Source organism: Leuciscus leuciscus (genome assembly GCF_965113295.1).
Source record: "Leuciscus leuciscus genome assembly, chromosome: 12".
NCBI lineage: Eukaryota > Metazoa > Chordata > Actinopteri > Cypriniformes > Leuciscidae > Leuciscus > Leuciscus leuciscus.
Window position 1 is genome coordinate 30,296,909 of NC_138736.1, and position 24,248 is coordinate 30,321,156.

The following is a 24,248-nucleotide window of genomic DNA, read 5'->3' on the forward strand; positions in this document are numbered from 1 at the left end:
AGAGTAAAAAATATAATATGTATTTTATGCAATTTGCCTCCTATACTGTTTTGAAGATATCATTGATTTACATTACAAACTATCACATTTAATAATTTTTTGGCCCTCTAAATAACAACTTTTTGCTCAGTTTGAGCCTCTAAATATAACGGGTGTTTTTTCATCCTCGAGTGTGAGCTCCATATTATATTGTTCTATTTGAGCCATAAAAGCCTGATTTTTCAAATATGCTACAAATCATTAAACACATATGCAAACTTTTTATATTTTGTAAAAAGGTTTAGTAGACTGTTCCAATAAACTATTATTTCATATATCAGGTTTTACAGGGTTAAGATGAAAAACAAACCCCTAATCGTAAGTATTACACCTTTGGCATTTAACTAGTCCTGCACTGGTTATGCTATACCACAATTCATGTAACATTTTTAAACAAAGAAATTATTTACATTTTTATTTATTATAGGCCTATTTAAAAAAATATATATTTTATTTCGGATAGGCTTTTTTTCTGAATCAGGCAAGTAAACAACCACCTAGCAATGCAAAATATCTAGCAATGCACTAAAAACCACCTTAGCAAGCACTTAGTAACACCCTGGCAACCACCAAAAACACACTAAGGTTATCCCAAAGTTACCATAGTCAGCCGGATCCGGTCCATATCCATATCCAGAGTAGTTGGTAGACGTGCACCTAGAGATGACCACAACAGATCCTAAAGGATAATTGGCCCCCTGAAGTTTTTTTTTGCTTAGTTGCAGGGGACACTCCATATTCAGCAATGTTTTTGATTTGACTGCTCTGACTCTATTGGATGAGAACTGAATTGAGCTGGATGATGACATCACTGTTTCTCCAGAGCTGCTTTATAGCTGAACTGAACTCAATTCATAATTGAATCACTTTACACGTTTAACTGAACTGAATCAATGCTAAAATGACTTCAATGACAATATTGCCTTTTTAGAGCTGCTTTACAGCAGATTTGAATTATTTTGGCATTATTTAATTTCATTATTGAATTCATTATTGAATTTCATTTAGCATTATTTTGATACGTATAACTATATTATTTATATGAATTTTCATTGGCCTAGTCCTTGTGAGGATCAAACCAGTAACCTTTTTACTTGTTCATTAAGTATTAAACACCACACTATAATATAGCAACAAAGCTATATCATTGACAATAACAATATATTACAAGTTCCACTCAAGTACTGTATTCAAACTCTTGTGGTTCCTCCACCAGCAGCCAAGCTTCATTTTTTTTCATTTCAAAATGCTTGTCCATCTATCTTTTGTTGCCTTAATGCTCATTTTCTCGCCACTTCTTCTTTCCCCTTGGTCTCCAAACAAATCAGTCACTGTGACAGCACTGCAAACAGAGGTGAGCTGATGCAATAGAGAGACCCTGCTCCAGATTGAATGCTTCTGCTGCTTAAGAGCTTCAAGTGTCTGTAATTATACTCAGAAATACAGCCACACAGATCTAAAGCCGACATCAAAATAAGACATTATTATAAATCGTATCCTCTAACTACAGAAAATAAGGTCGGATGGTATAATGTTTTTATTTGTGTCTATCATGGCGGCAAAAGAAAGTGGTTCTGGTTGATGTCCACATTATAGTGCAGGTTGTGGAAGCAGACTGTCAGCGTCCTCTGCTGGTTGATGGTGAAATGAACTAGCTGAATGTTTTTCCCCCCTTTATAAGCTAAATTAATGCCAACAAAATATTATATTTATATATATGATTTGTCTAGGAAGTGACACCAAAGACAATAATTAAAATATATAAAATCTGGTTAACAAACAGACCGTTTATAATCTGAACTATATAATACAGCAGTCATAAACCGGTTAAAATGGTGTCAACACATTTGAGAAACAGCATCAGATGCATCCTCACAATGAAAGAGAATCTCTCAAGTCAGAGTTCATCAGGGCTGATTCAGCAAAATGACAGAAAGCACCAGAAAACTCCTGTAGAGGTTTAAAAAAGGGTAAGGAAGGGTGTCTCCACTATTCGCATTCCAGTCAACAACTTCAGGGATTGAGCACTGGCAATTATACTAGAAATAGAAGAGGGAAAGTTACAAGGATTAATCATAGGACACGGGATGGCAGAACCATTTAGAACTGAATTTACTTCTTGCCTTGTGAGAGATTAATCAGACAGCAGAAAAAACAGAGTATTAACCAGGACACTGTTTGTGGCAGAAAAAGCCAGCAGCATCAATTTGCCAAGAGTTCTGGAATTGCAAAATGGAAAAGTTAGCCATTTAATGTTATTTAAAAAAATATTTTTGTAACTCATTTTGGAATTAAATATTTCAGAACTTTTAAAATGAAGCATAAGTTCTTACTCAGTGGAAGCACTGATCCTTTCCTCCAGACCATCGATCATTTTTACATATTTGTCGAAGACCATTTGTGTGACACTATTAAAGACTCTTTATAACCGTGAAGAATACAGAAAAAGTGTTATTTAGTTCATTAACAGCATAATTGTAATAGTAATATGATCAAATTTTCAGACATTTTTTATAGCCGACATGTGACATTTCTTACTTTTGTGCTTCATCAAGCTTCTGTTGAGTTAATTCTCCACTGTCAGTTAATTCTTTAATGAAAATGCTCTTCACTTCATCCCATTGCCTATTTAAAAATATATATATATATATATATCATAACTTGCTGCACTGTCATAACGTGTTGATTGGAAATGTCAGGATTTTCTTTCAGGTTGTTTGAGCACAAAAATATTTCTGTTACGCTTTACCCTGCTGATTTCTCAAGTTCAAATTTGTTATTATGTCTGTTGATCTCGATGAGAACTCTGTCCCAGATGTCAAAGCACGTTGCTTTCATTTTGCTGTTGCAAACAAAAAGAAAGAAAGTGGTTGGGATCACTTTTAATTAGAAACAATGCTTACACTTTATTTCGATGGTCCACTTTAGAGCAGAATTAGTTGACATGTAGTTGCAAAGTTACTTATAGTTAGTAGAATAGTTAGTTAAACCTTAAACGCATACCTCGAATGCCTTTAGTGACCTGGGACTACCCTCTTCTCCTCATTCATTTTTTAAAGTTTAACCTTTTTATTATTCCTCAATCAATTCATAATAAACAATATAACAAAAAAAATTATAAAATTATAAAAGAATGCCTGTTTTCTATTCATTTTTAGTACAAATTGTATAGGGTCACTAATGACCCAAGGTGTGTAACAGTGTAAGTATATTTATTCTGCACAACAATAATATAATCTTTGATGGCTGGATAAGTGCAATTCACCTTTATTCACAATGATAAACTGACATTTCACTTATAGTTACCGCAGACAGAAAACAAAAGAATAGGAAGTATCATCAGCAAAACTTGAAATTGCTCAGCGATTTAATGCAGAGCAAGTACTGAATGCAATCAAATATTAGTGTCACTGTCACTTGACAGTGGATCTGGTGAAGAAGCTGTCAGCGATCAAAATATTGATTTTGAAGATGTTGAAAATTTTGAGAACATGTTTGAGATCGTGAATATGAGCCAGATGCTGAATGTACTGGGAAATGAGCTCTGACGAAGACAGTGATGAGAAAACATCTGTTCAAACTGACCCCTTCCAAGCTCCAAAAGGTAACAAAATATGCTTTATTTTTTTCTTATCAGGAGAGTTTTATATTATCGCGACAGGTAGATATCCATCAGTGTTAGATATAGATCCGGATCGCTTAAGACCCAAATATGTAATAATGTTTGTGAAACATTCATGCATTTAAAGGGTTAATAGAATATTTAAAGTGGACCATTGAAATGTGTTATCAAACAAATTCTTTAATTGTTTTGGCATCTTAGAGAAACCAACTATACAGTTAATCATACATACCTACAAATATCAGGACTTTACGTATCTTACCGTAAATGTCGCAGTGGGTCCTCACTTTTCACATCTGATGTAATTTGGTTTTTCTTGTTTATGGAGATTTGCAAAATTTCATTACTAAAAATATTCCATAATTCTTTAATCACACCCCTGGAACACGACAGAATGGGGAAATTATTGCATTTATGATCAAATGATAATGATGAATCATTAGATGAACCCAGACAGCAGCATAGTGTGTTGGCCCAAATCCGGCCGTGTGGAATCCATGTGTACCAGATGTGGGCCGGATCTGGGCCGACAATATGTTGCTGTCTGGGTATATTCATAACTTTAGTTTATCTGTACATTATTGTCGTTGTACAGGTGCAATTGCTCAGATGTGTTTTGTATTTGGGTCTCTATGATAGACATTTATAGTGCCCAGATTGAACTGTTCAAACAAGTGCGTTCTTACTTCAAATTGTACAAGATGTCCTCGCCTACTAATTGAGTGAGTGTGTCATCAGTGCCGATAAAAAAATCATTGACTTCAGACATTCCAAGGCCACTTTTAGACAATCTTTCATAAATCGGAAGAGGATATACTGTCGCCATCTTCATAATGGCCCTGTGTAATAAAAGGACAGACTGAATGAGCATACATTTATGTATCTATATATTCAAAGGATGTTCAAACATACTAATAAACTGTAATGCAACACATTCATAACCACACAATAAGTGTAACAGCATTATGAATGATTCATGGATTTTTGTCCACGCATATCTAGTTGAATCATGCCTTGGTGTCTGTGGTCTCAGTTAGTTATTAGTCATTTATTATGTACAGTGTGCATTGAGTGAAACGTACTGTCATACTCACCAATTGGATTGATTGAATCTGTCATCTCCAAAAATCCCATTACCAAATCGATCATATTCAAGGGCAGCATTGTCAAAAAGATCACCAAAATGCTGATTTGCCCAGCTTGATAAAGAAGAGGAGTTAGTCATAGGTATTACAAGACAGCAGTCACAAAAACAGTGACATATTACGTATATTGGTATATATAACTATATATGTAGGTGTGTGTATGTGAGTGGGTATATATGCATGTATGGTTGTATATGTTTGTAGTAGGTCTATATATGTATGTATGTATGTATGTATGTATGTATGTATGTATGTATGTATGTATGTTGCAATTACTTTGGATTACCTTTAACCGTCGCTATATGATTTGTATGAAGGGCTTTAAAGGCATGAACCACACATATATCTAGCTTATAAGTATGTCATCAATGATTATTATTTATTATTATTATTATATATATATATTTAAATATAGCCTATATTATGTATATATATATATATATATATATATAGGCTATATATATATATATATTTTTTTTTTTAAATAAACTCATTATGATGACCACCACCACAACTATATCACAATCATAATTACATATTTAGCCCTTTTTTTCTTTTTCTTTTTTTTTTTTCCTTCTCCTTTCTACTCTTCTCACCCTATACCTTGGTCTCCTGTCCACACCCTCTACTCTTTCTTTCTCCCCCTCGACAAGGTCATGACAGGACCCAACGGGTCTCTAGACCAAGAAGGGACTGGACAATGTGTGACACCTGGCTTGAAATGCATACCCTATGACTACAATTGATGGTCATAAAAAAGAGGGGGGGAGGGGAGGGGAAGGGAGAAAAAAAAAAAATATATATATATATAATTTTTTTTAATCCAAGCGCAGGCAGAGACGCGACCGGGTCATGCTCCAATGATCCGGAAGGTCCGGCCAATGTGTTTTGGTGAGCCCTTCCAAGACATCTCTTAAAACGGTTTTACCCGAGTGCAGGCAGAGACGCGATCGGGTCATGTACTAATGATCCGGAAGGTCCGGCCAATGTGCTTTGGTGAGCCCTTACAAGACCTCTTGGAGTGGAAGGTGCATGTCCACATTCCACTGGAATAGTGCATAAACAGCAGGAAATCAATTATTGTTTTTTCTTTTTTTTTTATATCTTTTTTTTTTATGTATGTATGTATATATGTTTATATATATACAGTGAGGAAAATAAGTATTTGAACATCCTGCTATTTTGCAAGTTCTCCCACTTAGAAATCATGGAGGGGTCTGAAATAGTCATCGTAGGTGCATGTCCACTGTGAGAGACATAATCTAAAAAAAAAAACCCAGAAATCACAATGTATGATTTTTTTACTATTTATTTGTATGATACAGCTGCAAATAAGTATTTGAACACCTGAGAAAATCAATGTTAATATTTGGTGCAGTAGCCTTTGTTTGCAATTACAGAGGTCAAACGTTTCCTGTAGTTTTTCACCAGGTTTGCACACACTGCAGGAGGGATTTTGGCCCACTCCTCCACACAGATCTTCTCTAGATCAGTCAGGTTTCTGGGCTGTCGCTGAGAAACACAGAGTTTGAGCTCCCTCAAAAGATTCTCTATTGGGTTTAGGTCTGGAGACTGGCTAGGCCACGCCAGAACCTTGATATGCTTCTTACAGAGCCACTCCTTGGTTATCCTGGCTGTGTGCTTCGGGTCATTGTCATGTTGGAAGACCCAGCCTCGACCCATCTTCAATGCTCTAACTGAGGGAAGGAGGTTGTTCCCCAAAATCTCGCAATACATGGCCCCGGTCATCCTCTCCTTAATACAGTGCAGTCGCCCTGTCCCATGTGCAGAAAAACACCCCCAAAGCATGATGCTACCACCCCCATGCTTCACAGTAGGGATGGTGTTCTTGGGATGGTACTCATCATTCTTCTTCCTCCAAACACGTTTAGTGGAATTATGACCAAAAAGTTCTATTTTGGTCTCATCTGACCACATGACTTTCTCCCATGACTCCTCTGGATCATCCAAATGGTCATTGGCAAACTTAAGACGGGCCTTGACATGTGCTGGTTTAAGCAGGGGAACCTTCCGTGCCATGCATGATTTCAAACCATGACGTCTTAGTGTATTACCAACAGTAACCTTGGAAACGGTGGTCCCAGCTCTTTTCAGGTCATTGACCAGCTCCTCCCGTGTAGTTCTGGGCTGATTTCTCACCTTTCTTAGGTATCATTGAGACCCCACGAGGTGAGATCTTGCATGGAGCCCCAGTCCGAGGGAGATTGACAGTCATGTTTAGCTTCTTCCATTTTCTAATGATTGCTCCAACAGTGGACCTTTTTTCACCAAGCTGCTTGGCAATTTCCCCGTAGCCCTTTCCAGCCTTGTGGAGGTGTACAATTTTGTCTCTAGTGTCTTTGGACAGCTCTTTGGTCTTGGCCATGTTAGTAGTTGGATTCTTACTGATTGTATGGGGTGGACAGGTGTCTTTGTGCAGCTAACGACCTCAAACAGGTGCATCTAATTTAGGATAATAAATGGAGTGGAGGTGGACATTTTAAAGGCAGACTAACAGGTCTTTGAAATTGAGGGTCAGAATTCTAGCTGATAGACAGGTGTTCAAATACTTATTTGCAGCTGTATCATACAAATAAATAGTTAAAAAATCATATATTGTGATTTATGGATTTTTTTTTTTAGATTATGTCTCTCACAGTGGACATGCACCTACGATGACAATTTCAGACCCCTCCATGATTTCCAAGTGGGAGAACTTGCAAAATAGCAGGGTGTTCAAATACTTATTTTCCTCACTGTATATATATATATATATATATATATATATATATATATATATATATATATATATATATGTGTGTGTGTGTGTGTGTATATATGTGTATGTAGTAGAGACAGGTTCATCCATTGCCTTCTGTTTTATGTTGTTTGTATATTTGTTTATTTGTCTGATCATTTGTTTTCTTTTGCATTATGCACTCTTTTCTTGTTTGTCATCAACAAGTTTATTGGTCCGACACTTTCCGCATTTATACTTGTCTATATTTATTTTTTGCTGTTGCTTTCTTTATGTACTTATGTATTGTATTGTTTGCTTAATAGAAAGAAAAAAAAAACAGTGCCATTGCTCTGATACAGTTCTTGTTTCAACTGTGATGCTATTTCCACAAAGAGAAAAGCTCATAACCCAAACACAACTTCCTGAAATCTTGAGACCTTTCATGTGTTTTTCCTTACCAGACAGCAAACAGCTGTAAAATGGTATTACAACTGAATTGAAATGACAAAAATTATGCATGTGATATTTTCTTACGTCCAGGCTTGAAGTCCTGTCTCTGGGTTAGTAATCATGTGATATTTTTCAGTGTCTTTCAACACTCTTAACTCCTTCCATTTCCTGCAAAACAAAGGACTTTGTTTATTATACAGTTTCTTCTGTATATTCATCATTTCACATTTTGCTTTATTTAAGACTACCACCCGTATCAAATATACTAATATGATGATAGTCTTACCGTACAGCAGCTAAATACTTGTTATGGAATGGCTGGCTCTCAGTGTATTCCAAAAGTGTATCCCAGTAAAATGCAAGGACTCCAGAGGCAGTTCTATGAAACACAGTCCGTAAATTACAGAATAACTATTATTAACAAACATATAGCTTAACAGCTCAACATTTTCAAAGATGAATACGAGAACATGAGAAATGTATCTACATAGCACAGTGGATTGCTATTGCATGCAGCGGCCAATGAGCTTGCTGCTCAAACATTCTGCAGCGCGCTTTCAGAACCCTCCCCCTTCCCCAGCTCCACCTGTATAGATCTGCTACAGGGTTAATTAATGTATGTTACATGTCCAACAACATGCTCACAGCAATGTCTGTGAATGTATTAGCAGTAGCAAGTCTCTGTACTTGCTCTGCAGCAGCATAGCAGATCTATTCCTCCAAGACCAAATACATTAACACTGCCATATCCATTACCATGCAAATCCCTATTACCATACCAATCTCCCGAGAGTTGTCATGACATAATGATTTTTATACAGTACAAACTGAATATTTATCCCCTAACCCTAGCCCTGAACACATCCCTCACAGAAAAATTTCTGCATTTTTACATTTTCCACAATAAAACATCATTCTGTATGATTTATAAGCTGATTCCTCATGGGGACCAAAATATGTCCCTACAAGGATTTTCCGGTATTACAATCCTTGTTGGGAAATTTTACCCCCATAACGAAGGATATACCAGGACCACACACACACACACACACACACACACACACACACACACACACACACACACACACACACACACACACACACACACACAGTCTTGCTGTGTGTCCTTACCTCAATGTTATCAGAAACTCATCCTTCTCTGTCTGCCTCTCTAAGGTGGAAATTTCCATGGCCTTCTCTTTGACCAGATGTATAGCCATTTGTGCTCTAAAAAGTATTACTGAGAATTAAATGATGGCCTACAAAAGCCGTCTGAGTGTATTTGCATGTTTTACTCTACAGGAAAAAGGACCTGCATGAAAGAAACAACTTAAATGCCAGACGTATCACTGATTTTGTATGCTTTGAACCAGCAATGCATGACAAAGCAGGTCTTACTCATCAAAAAGTTGACTGAAGTCTATCTTCCCAACTTCCAAAGCAACTTTTAGGATTTCAACCACATGAGGCTGTGCCATCCTGTTAAAACAAAGAAAACAACGTCCTGTCAACATGAAAAATAACCTGTTGGTAACGCTTTACAATAAGGTCTGATTAGTTAACGTTAGTTAACAATGAGCAATACATTTGACATTTCATACATTTCAATATTAGTTAAAAACACAATTGTTCATTGTTAGTACATGTCCATTAAAAATTAACAGATACAACTTTTGAAATGAATAATGTATTAGTAAATGTTCTACGTTAGTAAAAAAATGTGTTCAGGTGAAGACATTTCAATATAGAATGTTTTGTAAATTTTAGACAAACATCTTACACAACACAAATATAATTTATAATTACATCTCACTTTAATTTAGCATATTTTTAAGATATTTATGTCATTTACTCTATATATTATTTTATTGTTTTACAATGGGAAAGAAACTGTGAAAGAAGCTTGAGGTCATACTTCTTGGACAGAAGGTGACCGAGGAACCCCACGGGATCTCTGTAGATCGGAGGAGCTCCTGGAAGGTAGCGTGACTCCACATGTCTGCATTAAACAAAACTAATGAGCTATATGATTGAGTTATCAATGATTGAAAATAAATCTTGAGAAGGTTGATCTGCATGTTAGAGATGGTGTATTTGAACTGTTCAATGGATGCATCTTTATACTAGCTATATCAAATCAAATACCTTCAATCATCTTGCAGGCAAAAAACTACAAAAACATGCTTACTTCCAGAGGTCCACCATTTTCTCTTTTTTGATGATCCCTTCAAACATGCCAAATTCTCTGTAGAAGAACAGTCATAAGTCTTTTGTGACATGAGACCGGTCATATACTCAATGTTTTTCAATAAATGAATCAGCTGAATGGCCCTCATACCGAGAAATCTCATTCTGAGGAAATGCGTTAAGCAGGCGAGACAAACCGTCTCCATAAAGACGACCCAGTCTTCTAAAAATGCTGTTAAACACACAAACAAATAAACTGATGTTATCATTTGAAATAGTCCAGAAGTAGAAAATATAACAAGAGTTCCTTAAATCTGACATGTTCAGCCTTAGTAATCAGTATTTCAATGTTCAAGATCACTATATAATTATAAAGTGCAAAGCTTTTTGTATCAAGTGGATAAAGTTCTACTTACAGCAGCGCCACAATGAAATCATCATGTCCTTTAACTCTTTCCTCAGCACTGGTCTTCTCGATCAGCTCCTTCACAGAAATCCACAAGTCTTGCAAATAAGTCCTGTACAACACAGGAAACAAGAGTTGCGTTTTACACTCCAGACAGAGAAAAATCTGTAAAAACATGGTCCAATTATAAAGTGTTAATGTGAAGACATATTCTGTATTACATTTTTCACAAGCGTTTTTCTCGCGTTTTAAATTACGTTTAAATTACAACATTGTGTTGTTTTAGTGTTGAAGAAAATATCCGTAAACTATTTTTTTATTCTCACAGTGCATATTTAACTGTATATCATCCCATTATTTTAGTTTTATTAATATAAAAATTTGTAATATTTGTTTAATTTTTAGTAATTTCGAGATTTGCTTTTGTCATTGTATTAGTTTATTATTTTTTTTCTCTTTTTAGTTATCATCTATTTATAGTTCATTATTTTAGTGCAGCGGATGATTAGCAAAAGATGATAATTACACTATAAGTATAGCCTCAAAAAGTATTTTCTTTATATTAAGTGCAAATAGCAATAAATGTTAAATGCTATTTATACTAGTTATTTGTTTATTATTTAAATATTGCTATTTAGGTTAATTTTTTTTATTTCATTTTAGTTTTTATTTTATTTCTAGTTAATCATTTTAGCGCTTTAACTTTTCAAACATTGCAACATTTCAAATTATTTCTCATTATTTTATTCCAGCTTTATTTCAAATAACGGAAATGTTTTAATAGTTTTATTTTTTAGTTAACAATAATAACCCTGCATCATACATTTCTGGTTTTACCCTGTTTCGTTGATTTTATGTTCTTTCATAACCCGCTCTGCTGCTGTCTTAAAATTGTCCAAGAATTTCAAAAACCCTTCAGCTCCAATCGTGAAGAGTTTGTCTGTCATTTCATAGTCTTCATCCGTTAGGCTCACACTCTCCACACCTGTATACACTGTTAAAAAAAATCTGTAGAAATTACAGTATTATTGGCAGTTACTTGCCAGTAACTTAATGTAGATTTAAATTGATGTTATTTACTGGCAACAGTTTGTTCAAAGTTAAATGAACATTAAACATTAACAAGTCTTTATCTTTACCGAATAAAACTAAAATAACAGCCTCATGCAAAGCATTCTGGGAACCAAAATCTGAAGGAAAATAACAGAAAAAGGTTGATGAAGATTTCTGGTTCCCAGAATGCTTTGCATTAGGTTGTTATTTTATAGTTTTATTCTGTAAAGACAAAGACTTGTTAATGTTTAATGTTCATTTAACTTTGAGCAAACTGTTGCCAGTAAATAACATTGATTTAAATCTACAGTAAGTTACTGGCAAACAGCTGCAAAACTACAGCAAATTTTTTACAGTGTAAGAAATCAAATCAGAATCAACTAAATTATAATTCACTCTTTTAAGAGAGCTTCTGTGTCTAATAAGATATCAGATACCACCGGATTACAACGAATAAAATAAAAAAAAATGAAAAGAAACATTAGCTTACCTTTAGAGAGAAGAACAGGTAAGATTAAGATGGCCAGTAACTTATTCATATTGCTGTTTCTTTCACAGAACAAAAACTGAGTAAGAGAAAACGATCACAACATGTCCACTGTGGACTGTCCGTTAACGTCAAGAGTCAAAACCTAGACTGAACTTTATCTCCATTGATATGAACTTTCATCTGTGCAAACACCAACTTCATTGCAATCATGGGAATCGGTTCAATGTAAACTCTTCTTTAGGTGACAGTAGAGCAGACAGTGCATGTTTAACTGCCTCTTTTCATTTGAAAGTTTATCAACATCAGGTTTGGGTCAGGTTGATATTTTGGTAACTTTATTTCGACACTCTACTAACTATAAGTAACTTTGCAACTACATGTCAACTACAAGTCATTAGAGTATTAGTAGACTGTCTGCTTAATATCCGCAACACCCCAACAGACATTCTACTGACTATATGTAACTTTGCATGTACAACTTATTCTACCAACCCGAACAGTTCATTAATACTATAGTGAGAGAAAGTTGACATGTAGTTGAAAAGTTACTCATAGTTATAGAATGTATAAAGTGAAGAATTGAAATAAAGTGTAATAATAGTAAATAGTAAACTGTATGAATATTTGACAGTAAATATGGTACAATGTCAGATTTTTTATTGATTTTTTTCACAAGAAATGCAATCTGTCAATATTAAATTGAATGTAGGCCATGAGTTCAATGCACTTTGCCAATAATGTATATCAGTGTGAAAGTCCATGGTTTTGTGTGCTTCTGATCAATATTTCTTCAGTCAACAGCAGTTTTTAGGGTCAGTAAAAGGCAGCCAATCAGGATGATTCTTCTCTTTTCAACTAGTGTTAATATTGTTTATTTTTACATGCTGATAAAACAGACCTGCTTATCCTGCATCATTTCCAAGATCAATTTGTCTTAAATTTACATCAAATGATGTCACATAAAAGTCATTTTGATGTGGTCAGTGTAACAAAACAAAAAAAGTATTCACCAATATATGCCAGTATAAAATCACTTTTGTAGTTCTAGTTTTCTAGTAAGATAAGTGCACTTTATCAAATGATTAATTTAAATGTTAGTACACAGTAGTTAAAGACACTTTAATATGTGCACATAAGTGAAAATTAACACATGCAAATAGATCCAGATGATGTTGATTAATGAGTTCAGATGCTGGAAGATGTATAACAAATCTAAATAAACAGTTTTTATCATGTAAAAACAAAGTTTACAGTGGAACAAACCTTTTTTTACTCAGTATCTACTAATGTATTTTTTTTATTTATTTTTTTTTCATTTCAATAACAGCATGTTAAGTAGGCTACTGTTAAAAATACATTGCTGGTATAATTCTACTTATTGACAGCAGCTGTAATCATATGAAATAATAAAAAAATAAAAAAGGGTGGGCTAATTGTGACTTTTCATCTCACAATTTCGGACTTTTTTCTTTTTTCAATTGCAGGATATAAAGTCAGAATTGCGGGATATATACATGCAATTGCGAGAAAATGTCAGAATAGTGAGCTGACTTTTATTCTTGGGACTTTATAGCTCACAATAGTTCTGACTTTATTTATTATAAATATTAGTTTATATCTTGCAAATTCTGATTTTATAACTCACAATTGTGAGTTTAGGCTATATATTGCAATTCTGAAAAATAAAAATTCAGAATTATGAGATTAAAAGTCGTAATTACCTTTTTTTAATTTTTATTTTTTTTTTGTGGTGGAAACAAGCCTCTATACAATCCTGACATTTTATTCATAGGGAGAGTTTACTCCACTAGCATATCCCAGACTTCACGAATCCATTCGTTTGTGAAATCCACTGACTCCTTGAAGATTCTGTGGGAAAAATAAAAATTGTGAAGATTGAATAAAAATGCATATTTATCTACATGGCTTCTGTTCAAATGCAAATATGGTGTGAAAATGATAAATCTTACAAAGCAGTTGAATTAGAATTAGCAGAATTAATAATGTCATCAAAGCCATCAACCAGATCAGTATACTCCTTCAGTTTCTCCAGGATCCGATGAATGGCTTGAATAAAGTTCCTTTATGATTTAAACAACAAAAAACAAATGATAACTTGTCAAATATGCAGATTTAGAGCAAAGTATTCATAAATAAATCACTTTTTCTTGTTCCTCTTACTTTGGTGCTTCTTCAAGCTGTTTTCGGGTAAATGCTTCACTTTTCAACAGCTCATTAATGACAGCGCTCCTCACTTGATTCCATTTACTGTCAAATATAAGTTATACCATTTCTGACTGATTATTTGATTGCAAAAATCATACACAAGAACATGCTAAATTTCAGCCAACAGTGTTTCAGAACCAGGCAGTGTTTTAACCAGATTTCCACGATTTTTTACTGGACATATGAAAAATAAAGAGGATAAAAGTCCATTTCTTACTTCACTGATTGCTGGAGTTCAGTCTCATCAAAACTGCTGTATTGTTCACTGATACAGCAGTCCCAAATCTCGAGGAACCTTTTCCTAATTACGCTATAGTAAACAAAAGATTATGAGGAGGAATGTATTATATATGCATTACATAGAGAGCACGAAGCATTAGTCTTCTAGATAAATATATCAAGAACACACAACTTGTCTTAACTGAAAGGTGATCATAAAACAAGATGTTTTATTGTGTTGTTTTTTTTACTTTGTCTTACCGCAAAGGTAGTAATAGTTGATTATCTTCGTTCTTGGTTTTCTCATGTTCAATAACTAGACTAAGATCATTCAAAACGCCCTTATAGAGGATCACCAAAAAGCTCTCTCTGCAAGACAGAGAAAAACAAATAAAAAAATGTCTTCCTATTTTAAGATTTACATATTAATTCAATACGATATAATTAAACATGAGAAAATTACCTTACCTGTGAGTGAGTGATTCATACACTTCATATTTCCTTTCAAAAATAAGGTGTATGTGATCTACTCTGTGCAGAAACCTGTTGATCTCGGTAATCCCAAAGCCGACTTCAGAAAGTTTTTCACAAACAGGAAGAGAGTAAACAACAGCGCTTTTGCCAATAGCCCTGAACAAAATGGAGGGATCATCTTTGTTTTACCATTGATTTGTCATTAATATCGCTTTAAATTCTCACAGATGTCTATGAAGTATATCTACATGTTTACGTGTCATTCCTTTCTGAAACAACAGATGAACAATTTTTGAATCACAAACTGCTATTTCCTTAAAGGAACACTCCACCGTTTTTTGAAATAGGGCTTATTCACCTTCTTTCCCACATTTAGATAGGTGGGCAAATGCATTTTTGTCTCAGTGCATGCATTGTTTTAGTTTGACAGGGTCGGCGTGAGCTTAGCTTAGCATAATGAATGGAATCCTTTGTTGCCAGCTAGCATGTCCTGAATAAAAGTGATATAAAAAAAAAAAACCCACCTAAATTACTTCTTGTGGCCTGAGTATTCACAACAAGTACAAATAGCGATGCAGATTAACACTAGGCGATTTCCTAGGCAGATATTGACTTATATATTAAGGACTATATTAGGGGGAAGCACAGGCGAAGCACTGCTACTTGGGCGTGATATCTCTGCGCCCAAGTAGCAGTGCTTCGCCTGTGCTTCCCCCTAATATAGTCCCAAGTCAAAATCTGCATAGGAAATCGCCTAGTGTTAATCTGCATCGCTATTTGTACTCGTTGTGAATACGCAGGCCACAAGAAGTAATTAGGTGGGTTTTTTATTTATTTTTATATCACTTTTACTCAGGACATGCTAGCTGGCAACAAAGGATTCCATTCATTATGCTAAGCTAAGCTAGCGCCAACCCTGTCAAACTAAAACAATGCATGCACTGAGACAAAAATGCATTTGCCCACCTATCTAAATGTAGGAAAGAAGGTGAATAAGCCCTATTTCAAAAAACGGTGGAGTGTTCCTTTAAGCTACTAACAAACAAAATCTAATGTATCAGATACATGGATACATATTCATTAATCATAAATCATGTTTAATATCTCACAGTATAGATCACTTGCCAGTTAGACTGACTGAATCTGTCCGAACCAAGAGCTTCATTTCCACGACTGTAATATTCCAGGGCCAAGGCGTCAAAGAATTTATCAAAATGAAGTTGAGTCCAGCTAGAAAAGAAAATTGGAATCAGTTACAGTAAAAAGGCACAGTAAAAATAAAAACTCCAGCCCTTTATTCTGATTGGTGGAGCCACGTTCGATGTACATTACTCGACAAGAATACACGTGACCTCATTACTTAATATTGAAATAAATATATTTTTTATGGACTAACCGTTTTATAAAATCAGTAAGCCCTGAGAAGCTGTGGTTTACAGTGAATTTAGATCTGTAAATGTAACGGTCACCAGCTGGAGTGCCCTTGAAAGCCACCAGAGGGCACTCCACACCAGACTATTTATGTAACGTCACCAGCTGGAGTGCCCTCTGGTGGCTTTCAAGGGCACTCCAGCTGGTGACCGTACATAATGAGATACAGGTGAATGCAATCAGTGACGATGAGTACGGGATGAGTCACAGCTGACTTATTTACAACAGCGCCATCTTTGATTTTTAATGGGAATGAAAGCTGGGCTGTGAGGGATAGGCCTACATCTCTTCAGTGGGTTGTACTGTTATTTAATGTGTTTTTGGATTGATTTGGATCTCACAGCCTCGCTTTCATCTGTCATGCTCTGAAAAAGGTCTATTGCTTTATTTATTTGTATTTATTTTTTTATTATCAAACTGTCCTGCAGAGCGTATCTCCAACCAGCTCCAAAACACATGGCTGGATGAGCTTGAATCGCTGGTTCAGGTGTGCTTAAGATTGGAGCAAAACCCTAATTAAATACAAAGGACCGTGGCACTCCAGGAGGGATAAATGGACATGGTAATGGTTTAAAAAAAGATATAAATTGAAAGATCATTTTACTGACTCTCTTGTTCATCAAAATGAACGAATCTTTTTTCGAATCATTTCGTTCATTTAAGGGGCTTTAAATGTTAATACTTTCAACAGGCAAATTCCCCCGAACACATCCACCACGCAATCTCGATCATATTCTGAATTAAGAAATCATTATAATGCAGTCAAAAATAGTTTACAGGGAACATAAATAATTACTTTACCTTCTGAATCTTTCGTTCATTTGATCGTTCATGAATCACTAATCCTCTGAAAAAAGTTGACTTTCACTCTACTTTGGCATCCCCCAGGGAATCTTTGCGTTCACTCACAAAACTTTTGTGATGGAAAAGACATGAGGTGGGAGGAAAAAACTATATTTCTCGGGGTAACACAATAGAAGGATCCTGATTGTTCAAGTGGTTTTAATGATAATTATGAAATTGTAGTTGTCTGAAAGGATGTGCCAAGAAATGCCATGGTATAACTATTAATTATGTAGTGGTTTAAATGATATTTGTAATATTCAACATTTTGAGCATGTCTTCCTTACTTCAAAAGACCATGCTTTGAATCTGGGTCTAAAAGCACATGATACTTTTCACTTGCGTTTCTCAACTTAATCAGCTCTGCCCATTGCCTGTAACACACAAAATTCAGGCATTTTTTTAATGCTAATTTTACTTTATATTTATCAACCTGTCAATCAGTAGCATAGTCTTACTTCTTAGAATCCAAGTATTTCGCATGGAACGACGGACTTTCGGTGTGTTTCAAAACTTCATCCCAGTAAAAAACAATCAGTCCAGATGCGGTTCTAGGAAACACAGAAGAGAAAAATTGTTATTTAGAGATGTCATTAAGTACAATATTGAAGTTTAGAATTAATATTAACAAAGGTTCTTACCTTAATGATATAAGGAAATCATTCTTCTCTTTTTGCCTTTCCAAAACTGAAATTTCAAAGGCTTTGCTTCTAATCTGATCCATAACCATCTGCACTCTTCGGAGGAGACACCAAGTGGTTAAAATTACACTTTATGAAATGTAATAATTTTTTGTCATGGGCTTATGTGTTTAACCCAACACTTAAGTTTGCAGGACAATAATATAAAATGCATCCATTAATTCATAGTTGCTTATTTAGATTTGCTTTTAACAGCATGGCTTTAAAGCAGCTCTTACTCCTCATGAAGTTGGTTCAAATCTATTTTTCCGATGTCCACAACAGTATCCACCCCAGCTTTGAGCATGTTCACCAGCCGGGATCTCACCACCCTTTTAAATGTCAAAATACAGAATGTCATCTTTTAATATGCTACACTTAAGTAAAATAATTTTGTAGTTCAATGCATGTTTTACTAACACCGTGTCTACACTGGATGCGAGCGGCGCAATGCAAAGCGCCAAATGACAACAGAAACCATTCAAATCAGTGGTGTTGTCTACACTGGATGTGGCGCAGCACAGCGCGACATGGATTTGTAACGGTAACTTTTTCAAGATGCGACACGTCAACAGTTGCGTCCGGTGTTGACATGGTGTAATCATCACAGAACCTCATGGGGCACCTAAAGAGACATGGTGATGGGAAAAAAATTGAGATGGGAGGAAAAAATATATGTCAATGCTTTAGGGTCCCCCCGCAAAAGTTTTGCGTTCCCCCGAGAAACTTAGTGTTCGGTCACAAAACCTTATACTTCCCTCGCAAAAGATTTGCGTTCCCCCGAGAAACTTAGTGTTTGCTCACAAAACCTTAGTGTTCCCTCGCAAAAGTTTTGCATTCCCTGAGAAACTTTGCGTTCACTCGGAAAACCTTTGCGTTCCCTCAAGAAACTTTTGCGTTATACCATACGAAATTTTGCTTTCACACGCAAAACCTTTGCGTTCCCTCACAAAAGTTTTGCGTTTCCCCGAGAAACTTTGCTTTTGCTCGCAAAACCTTTGCGTTCCCTCACAAAAGTTTTGCGTTTCCCCAACAAACTTTGCTTTCACTCGCAAAACCTTTGCGTTCCTTCACAAAAGTTTTGCGTTCCCCCAACAAACTTTGCTTTCACTCGCAAAACCTTTGCGTTCCTTCACAAAAGTTTTCCGTTCCCTCACAAAAGTTTTGCGTTCCCCCGAGAAACTTTGCTTTTGCTCGCAAAAGTTTTGCGTTACCCCAAGAAACTCAGTATTCGCTCGCAAAACCTTTGCATTCCCTTGCAAAAGTTTTTCGTTTCCCCGAGAAACTTTGTGTTCCTTCAAGACATGTTGCTTTCGCTTGCAAAACCTCTGGAAGAGAATGCAAAAGCATTGACATAATTTTTCCTCCCATCTCATAGGTTTTCCTTCACCATGTCCCTTTAGGGGCTCCGTAGAATCTGCGCATAACTTATTGCTGAAAATATTTTAAATACAGCATTAAACAAGTTTAAATTAAATTATAGAGAGGTCCTACGCCTTGGCCAGAAGGAAACTGAAGAACCCCATGGGTTTACTGTAGATTGGAGGGGCTCCTGGAAGATAGTATGACTCCACTTCTCTGTAATAAACAAGTCAGATGAATAAATCAAGTTATGAGCAAAACAAAAGATGTTGGATTTGTAAGGCCAGTGCACAATCACATCTTGGACAAGCACTTTGACAAAGGAACACTGGATCTTGTGTTCTCCACGCTCAATGAACACATGCTTACTTCCAGATCTCCACCATCGTCTCGTTTTTAAAGATCTGGCGGTGAATGTTGAAATACCTGTAGAGCACATTCATAATATATTGGGTTTCAGAGAACTTGTCAGAAGTAAACGAGATCTTTGAGTGTTTTAAGAATGTGTAAAGATGATAAAGCTCTTACGGAAAGAACATTTTGTCAAAGATCTCCTTGATCGTTGCCCCAAATGTAGCAGCAGCCGTGAATGGAAATAATCTCCTGTGAAATAAAGAACAGGCAATATATATTTATTTTTTTAAATCACCAAAAATCCTACATAAATAAAATAAGACAAATTTGTTCTTTATCTAATCATTTCGACCAGTTCTAACTATAATCATGATATTCTAAAAATCATTCTAACTCATTCTAATTGTTCTAAGTGAATAGCAGAGTGAGTCCACACCACAACTATAACAATAGCGGAAACAGAGGAAAGATATTGGTCTAAATTATTCTTATTTTGTCTTCTGGAATCAGGGTTTAAAAAACAATTAATATTCAGGGACATTATCGATTTAACTGCACTGACACTACATGGTCAACCGTCCACAGCCGAGCAAATATGTGTACTTGTCAGCAACCGAGCAGGGCAAAAGGGTAGATGGGTAGCTAGATGGGTCTAAACAAACATTTATCTGTTAATATTTGAGTGTTTTGTCCATCTTACTGTTGGTGTCATTTCAGGTTACATTTCCAAATAAAAAAATAAAATAAAAAAAATACATGTGAAATCCTTATTAATAACGTACATGGAACTAAATTGTAACATACAGTATAGAGATTAGTTTAGCATGAACAAGATGATGTTTTATTCAGTGGTATTTTAGAATCAATGACATACTATAATAGCTTTTTCAATATTTTGAATTTGTTTTTGGTTGTGTTTATGACATTATTAGTAAGCACACTGATGAAGGTAGTTGTTTTTTTTTTTTTTATAATGTCTGTAGTTTTATATTTAAAAGTTTTAGTTTATTTGTTCAATATGTTTTAATTATTGTAGTACTTCAACTAAACAAAAATAAGAATGGTCTTGGCAATCAGCTGAATTTTTTAAAGGGTTTATTTGAGTTTTTTATGGTTTTAGTTATAGTTAATAATGAATCTGGTTGTGCCATCTGTTATATTATTAAGAGAAATAAACTGAACCATTGGAAAATGTTATAAAAATGGCATGTCAAAATGGAAATATAAAATCAGATTGAATGATTCTGGTCAATTATCATACAGGTTTATGATAAATTGAGCTAAATAATGAAACCATTATCTTCCATAGAGATGCTTATAGCTGAATTAAAATGGTTTTTATATCTGCTAAACTTTTTCTGAACTTTTAAAGTTGCTTTGAGACGATCTTTAAAGTGCTGTATATAAATAACCGTGACTTAATAAATGTGAGACTTGTAAATATCGTCTGAAGCGTCTTAAGGGCAGTACTAAACAAAGCAAAAAAGATCTGTAAACAAAACACAAACAATTCACACCAATCATTCTGTTCAAAAGTTTACACCCCTGTTTTGCCTTTTTGAACATCAATGAACGCTTGCACCTTTTGTAATAGTTACGGTAAGTTCGAGACCTCAGTGTGAAAAGACGGATCCCAAAATCATACAGTTACTGTTGGAAGGGGTTCAAATATGCAGAAATGCAGTAAAAAAAAACAAAGAAGGTGCAGGACCTTTTTCTGTAGAACAGGCAGTTTTTACTTCTCAGGACAAAGGACTCATTAACATCTATCATCCAGGTAACAACACAGTGTTAAGAATCATGCTAACTTTTCAACTGGTTCTTTTGAGATTGTATTCATGACTTGTGCTTCGAATAAACATAACATTACTATCATTAGTATTTGAGAGCGTTGGACAGACTTACTGTATTACATCTGACTCATACTGGCTCCCGCTAGCATTCTCTGGTTTTACAAACTCTCTTAATTTTTTTACCCAACTTTGGACAGCGATCCTGTAAAAACAGAAAAAGGTTATGATCAGGAAACTGTTGAACCTAGATATCAGTAGCAGACAATTTAAGATACATTATCCACTGCTGGTCTTACCTAGATTTCCTGAACTGATCATCTCTCACTATTTTCTCTGTAACGGTTATGACTTTGTCCAGGAAGTCCCAAAAAACTACAGTCCCAGAGTTGAGGATTTGTTCTCTTAAGTTTGGAGATGATAGATCAGCACTGTCATCTTTGTTCAAAACAAAGACAGAATGATTAAAAACTACAGAGAAACCGGGGGTGAAAGAATTACTACCACAAAAGACAATGCCAACAGTTGTCAATATATCCAGAACATTATTGTTAGAGCTATCACATAAATGCTACTTTTGTCCATTAAAGTTTAAAGGTTGATTTTAATTGTTCGACCACAATAAGAGGGAAAACAACGTACCGTATATGTAGGATAATGCATATAGGGCTAAACCTACATAAAACAAAACCTTAATCATGTTTCCGTCTTATGCTAAAAGAGAGGAAAAAAAGATGTAAGTAGGCTACTAAACATGCCAGAAAGGAATGAAAACCAATGGATGTGTAACGTTACTTTGTACTGAATATTATTGAAGACAGAAGAGACAAACACTTACTTTTTGATCTGCGAGTCTGTGCACACTAAATATCCCTCACTGTCTGACTCTTGGCTTATATGGGTCATTACATGGTCAACCGTCAACAGCAGAGCAAATGTGTGTAGGCTACTTGTCAGCAACCGAGCAGGGCAAAAGAGTAGATGGGTAGCTAGATGGGTCTAAACAAACATTTATCTGTTAATATTTCAGTGTTTTGTCCAGGTTACATTTCCAAATTGAAAAATAAAAAATACATGTGAAAAAATCCTTATTAATAATGTACATGGAACTAAATTGTAACATACAGTATAGAGATTAGTTTAGCATGAACAAGATGATGCTTTATTCAGAGGTATTTTAGAATCAATGACATACTATAATAGCTTTTTCAATATTTAGAATTTGTATTTGGTTGTGTTTATGTCATTATTGGTAAGCACACTGATGAAGGTAGTTTTTTTTTATATATATATATATATATATATATATATATATAATGTCTATTTTTTTTAAATAATGTCTAGTTTTATATTTAAGTTTTAGTTTATTTGTTCAATGTTTTAATTATTGTAGTACTTCAACTAAACAAAAATAAGTTAAGTAGAATTTTTTTTAAAGGGTTTATTTGAGTTTTTTATGGTTTTAGTTATAGTTAATAATGAATCTGGTTGTGCCATCTGTTATATTATTAAGATAAATAAACTGAACCATTGGGAAAATGTTATAAAAATGGCATGTCAGAATGGAAATATAAAATCAGATTGAATGATTCTGGTCAATTATCATACAAGTTTATGATAAATGATAAATAATAAAAAAAATAATTGAAATGTAAATGTAATTAAATGAAATTACTATTATCGATTTCATTTCATTTAATTACACTTACATTTCAATTATTTTTTTATTACTAATTACTATTATCGATCGGTTCCGACTAGAGATAGTCGGGATCACCTCTACGCACGGCTTGGGCTCTGGAACCACACTCCTCGAGAGAGGATGGACTCTTCACCACTCTGGAGTTGCCCATGGTGAGAGGCGGCGGGCTGGTGTGGGTTTGCTTATAGCAATGTTCCGCATGTGTTGGAGTTCACCCCAGTGAACGAGAGGGTCGTTTCCCTGCGCCTACGGGTCGGGGATAGGTCTCTCACTGTCGTGTGTGCCTACGGACCAAACGGCAGTGCAGAGTACCCGGCCTTCTTGGGGTCTCTGGGAGGGGTGCTGGAAAGTGCTCCAACTGGGGACTCCGTCGTTCTACTGGGGGACTTCAATGCCCACGTGGGCAGCGACAGTGACACATGGAGGGGCGTGATTGGGAGGAACGGCCCCCCTGATCTGAACCCGAGCGGTGTTCAGTTATTGGACTTCTGTGCTAGTTACAGTTTGTCCATAACGAACACCATGTTCAAGCATAAGGGTGTCCATCAGTGCACGTGGCACCAGGACACCCTAGGCCGTATGTCTTAGACACTCGGGTAAAGAGAGGGGCGGAGCTGTCAACTGATCACCACCTGGTGGTGAGTTGGATCCGATGGCGGGGGAGGAAGCTGGACAGACTCGGCAGACCCAAGCGTACTGTGAGGGTCTGCTGGGAACGTTTGGCCTGTCAGAGAGATCTTCAACTCCCACCTCCGGCGGAGCTTCGACCGGATCCCGAGGGAGACTGGAGATATTGAGTCCGAGTGGACCATGTTCTCCACCTCCAATGTCGAAGCAGCCACTCGGAGCTGTGGCCGTAAGGTCTCCGGTGCCTGTCGAGGTGGCAATCCCCGAACCCGGTGGTGGACACCGGAAGTAAGGGATGCCGTCAAGCTGAAGAAGGAGTCCTATCGGGCCTGGTTGGCTTGCGGGACTCCTGAGGCAGCTGACGGGTACTGGCAGGCCAAGCGAACTGCAGCCCGGGTGGTTGTGGAG

At 35.8% G+C, this 24,248-nt stretch overlaps 2 protein-coding genes across 3 annotated transcripts; both read right to left on the reverse strand.

Annotated features, from left to right (window-relative positions):
- Positions 1 to 1,561: 1,561 nt before the first annotated feature.
- LOC309511852 (uncharacterized protein) lies at positions 1,562 to 12,361 on the reverse strand. Its single transcript, XM_082187189.1, has 18 exons — positions 12,133 to 12,361; positions 11,427 to 11,574; positions 10,600 to 10,701; positions 10,335 to 10,415; positions 10,185 to 10,241; positions 9,912 to 9,995; positions 9,395 to 9,475; positions 9,128 to 9,223; positions 8,283 to 8,375; positions 8,081 to 8,164; positions 4,756 to 4,860; positions 4,348 to 4,500; positions 3,924 to 4,040; positions 2,789 to 2,881; positions 2,578 to 2,664; positions 2,373 to 2,459; positions 2,163 to 2,258; positions 1,562 to 2,078 (listed from the first exon to the last, which is right to left on the reverse strand). The coding sequence occupies exons 1-17, from the start codon at positions 12,179 to 12,181 to the stop codon at positions 2,174 to 2,176; spliced, it is 1,602 nt and encodes a 533-aa protein (XP_082043315.1). The 5' UTR covers positions 12,182 to 12,361; the 3' UTR covers positions 1,562 to 2,078; positions 2,163 to 2,173.
- Positions 12,362 to 12,767: 406 nt separating this feature from the next.
- Positions 12,768 to 22,441, reverse strand: LOC309511851 (uncharacterized protein). 2 transcript variants are annotated; one of them, XM_082187187.1, is made up of 18 exons: positions 22,350 to 22,441; positions 22,154 to 22,225; positions 21,811 to 21,949; positions 21,627 to 21,716; positions 19,896 to 19,970; positions 19,737 to 19,793; positions 19,500 to 19,583; positions 18,245 to 18,337; positions 17,967 to 18,062; positions 17,784 to 17,876; positions 17,613 to 17,699; positions 16,177 to 16,281; positions 15,046 to 15,207; positions 14,839 to 14,946; positions 14,576 to 14,668; positions 14,314 to 14,400; positions 14,103 to 14,213; positions 12,768 to 14,001 (listed from the first exon to the last, which is right to left on the reverse strand). In XM_082187187.1, exons 2-18 carry the CDS (start codon positions 22,209 to 22,211, stop codon positions 13,932 to 13,934), a joined length of 1,608 nt encoding a protein of 535 aa, XP_082043313.1. In that variant the 5' UTR covers positions 22,212 to 22,225; positions 22,350 to 22,441; the 3' UTR covers positions 12,768 to 13,931. The 2 variants fall into 2 exon arrangements, with proteins under 2 accessions (XP_082043313.1, XP_082043314.1); XM_082187188.1 differs by lacking the exon at positions 14,839 to 14,946 and having other exon boundaries at positions 15,121 to 15,207.
- Positions 22,442 to 24,248: the final 1,807 nt, after the last annotated feature.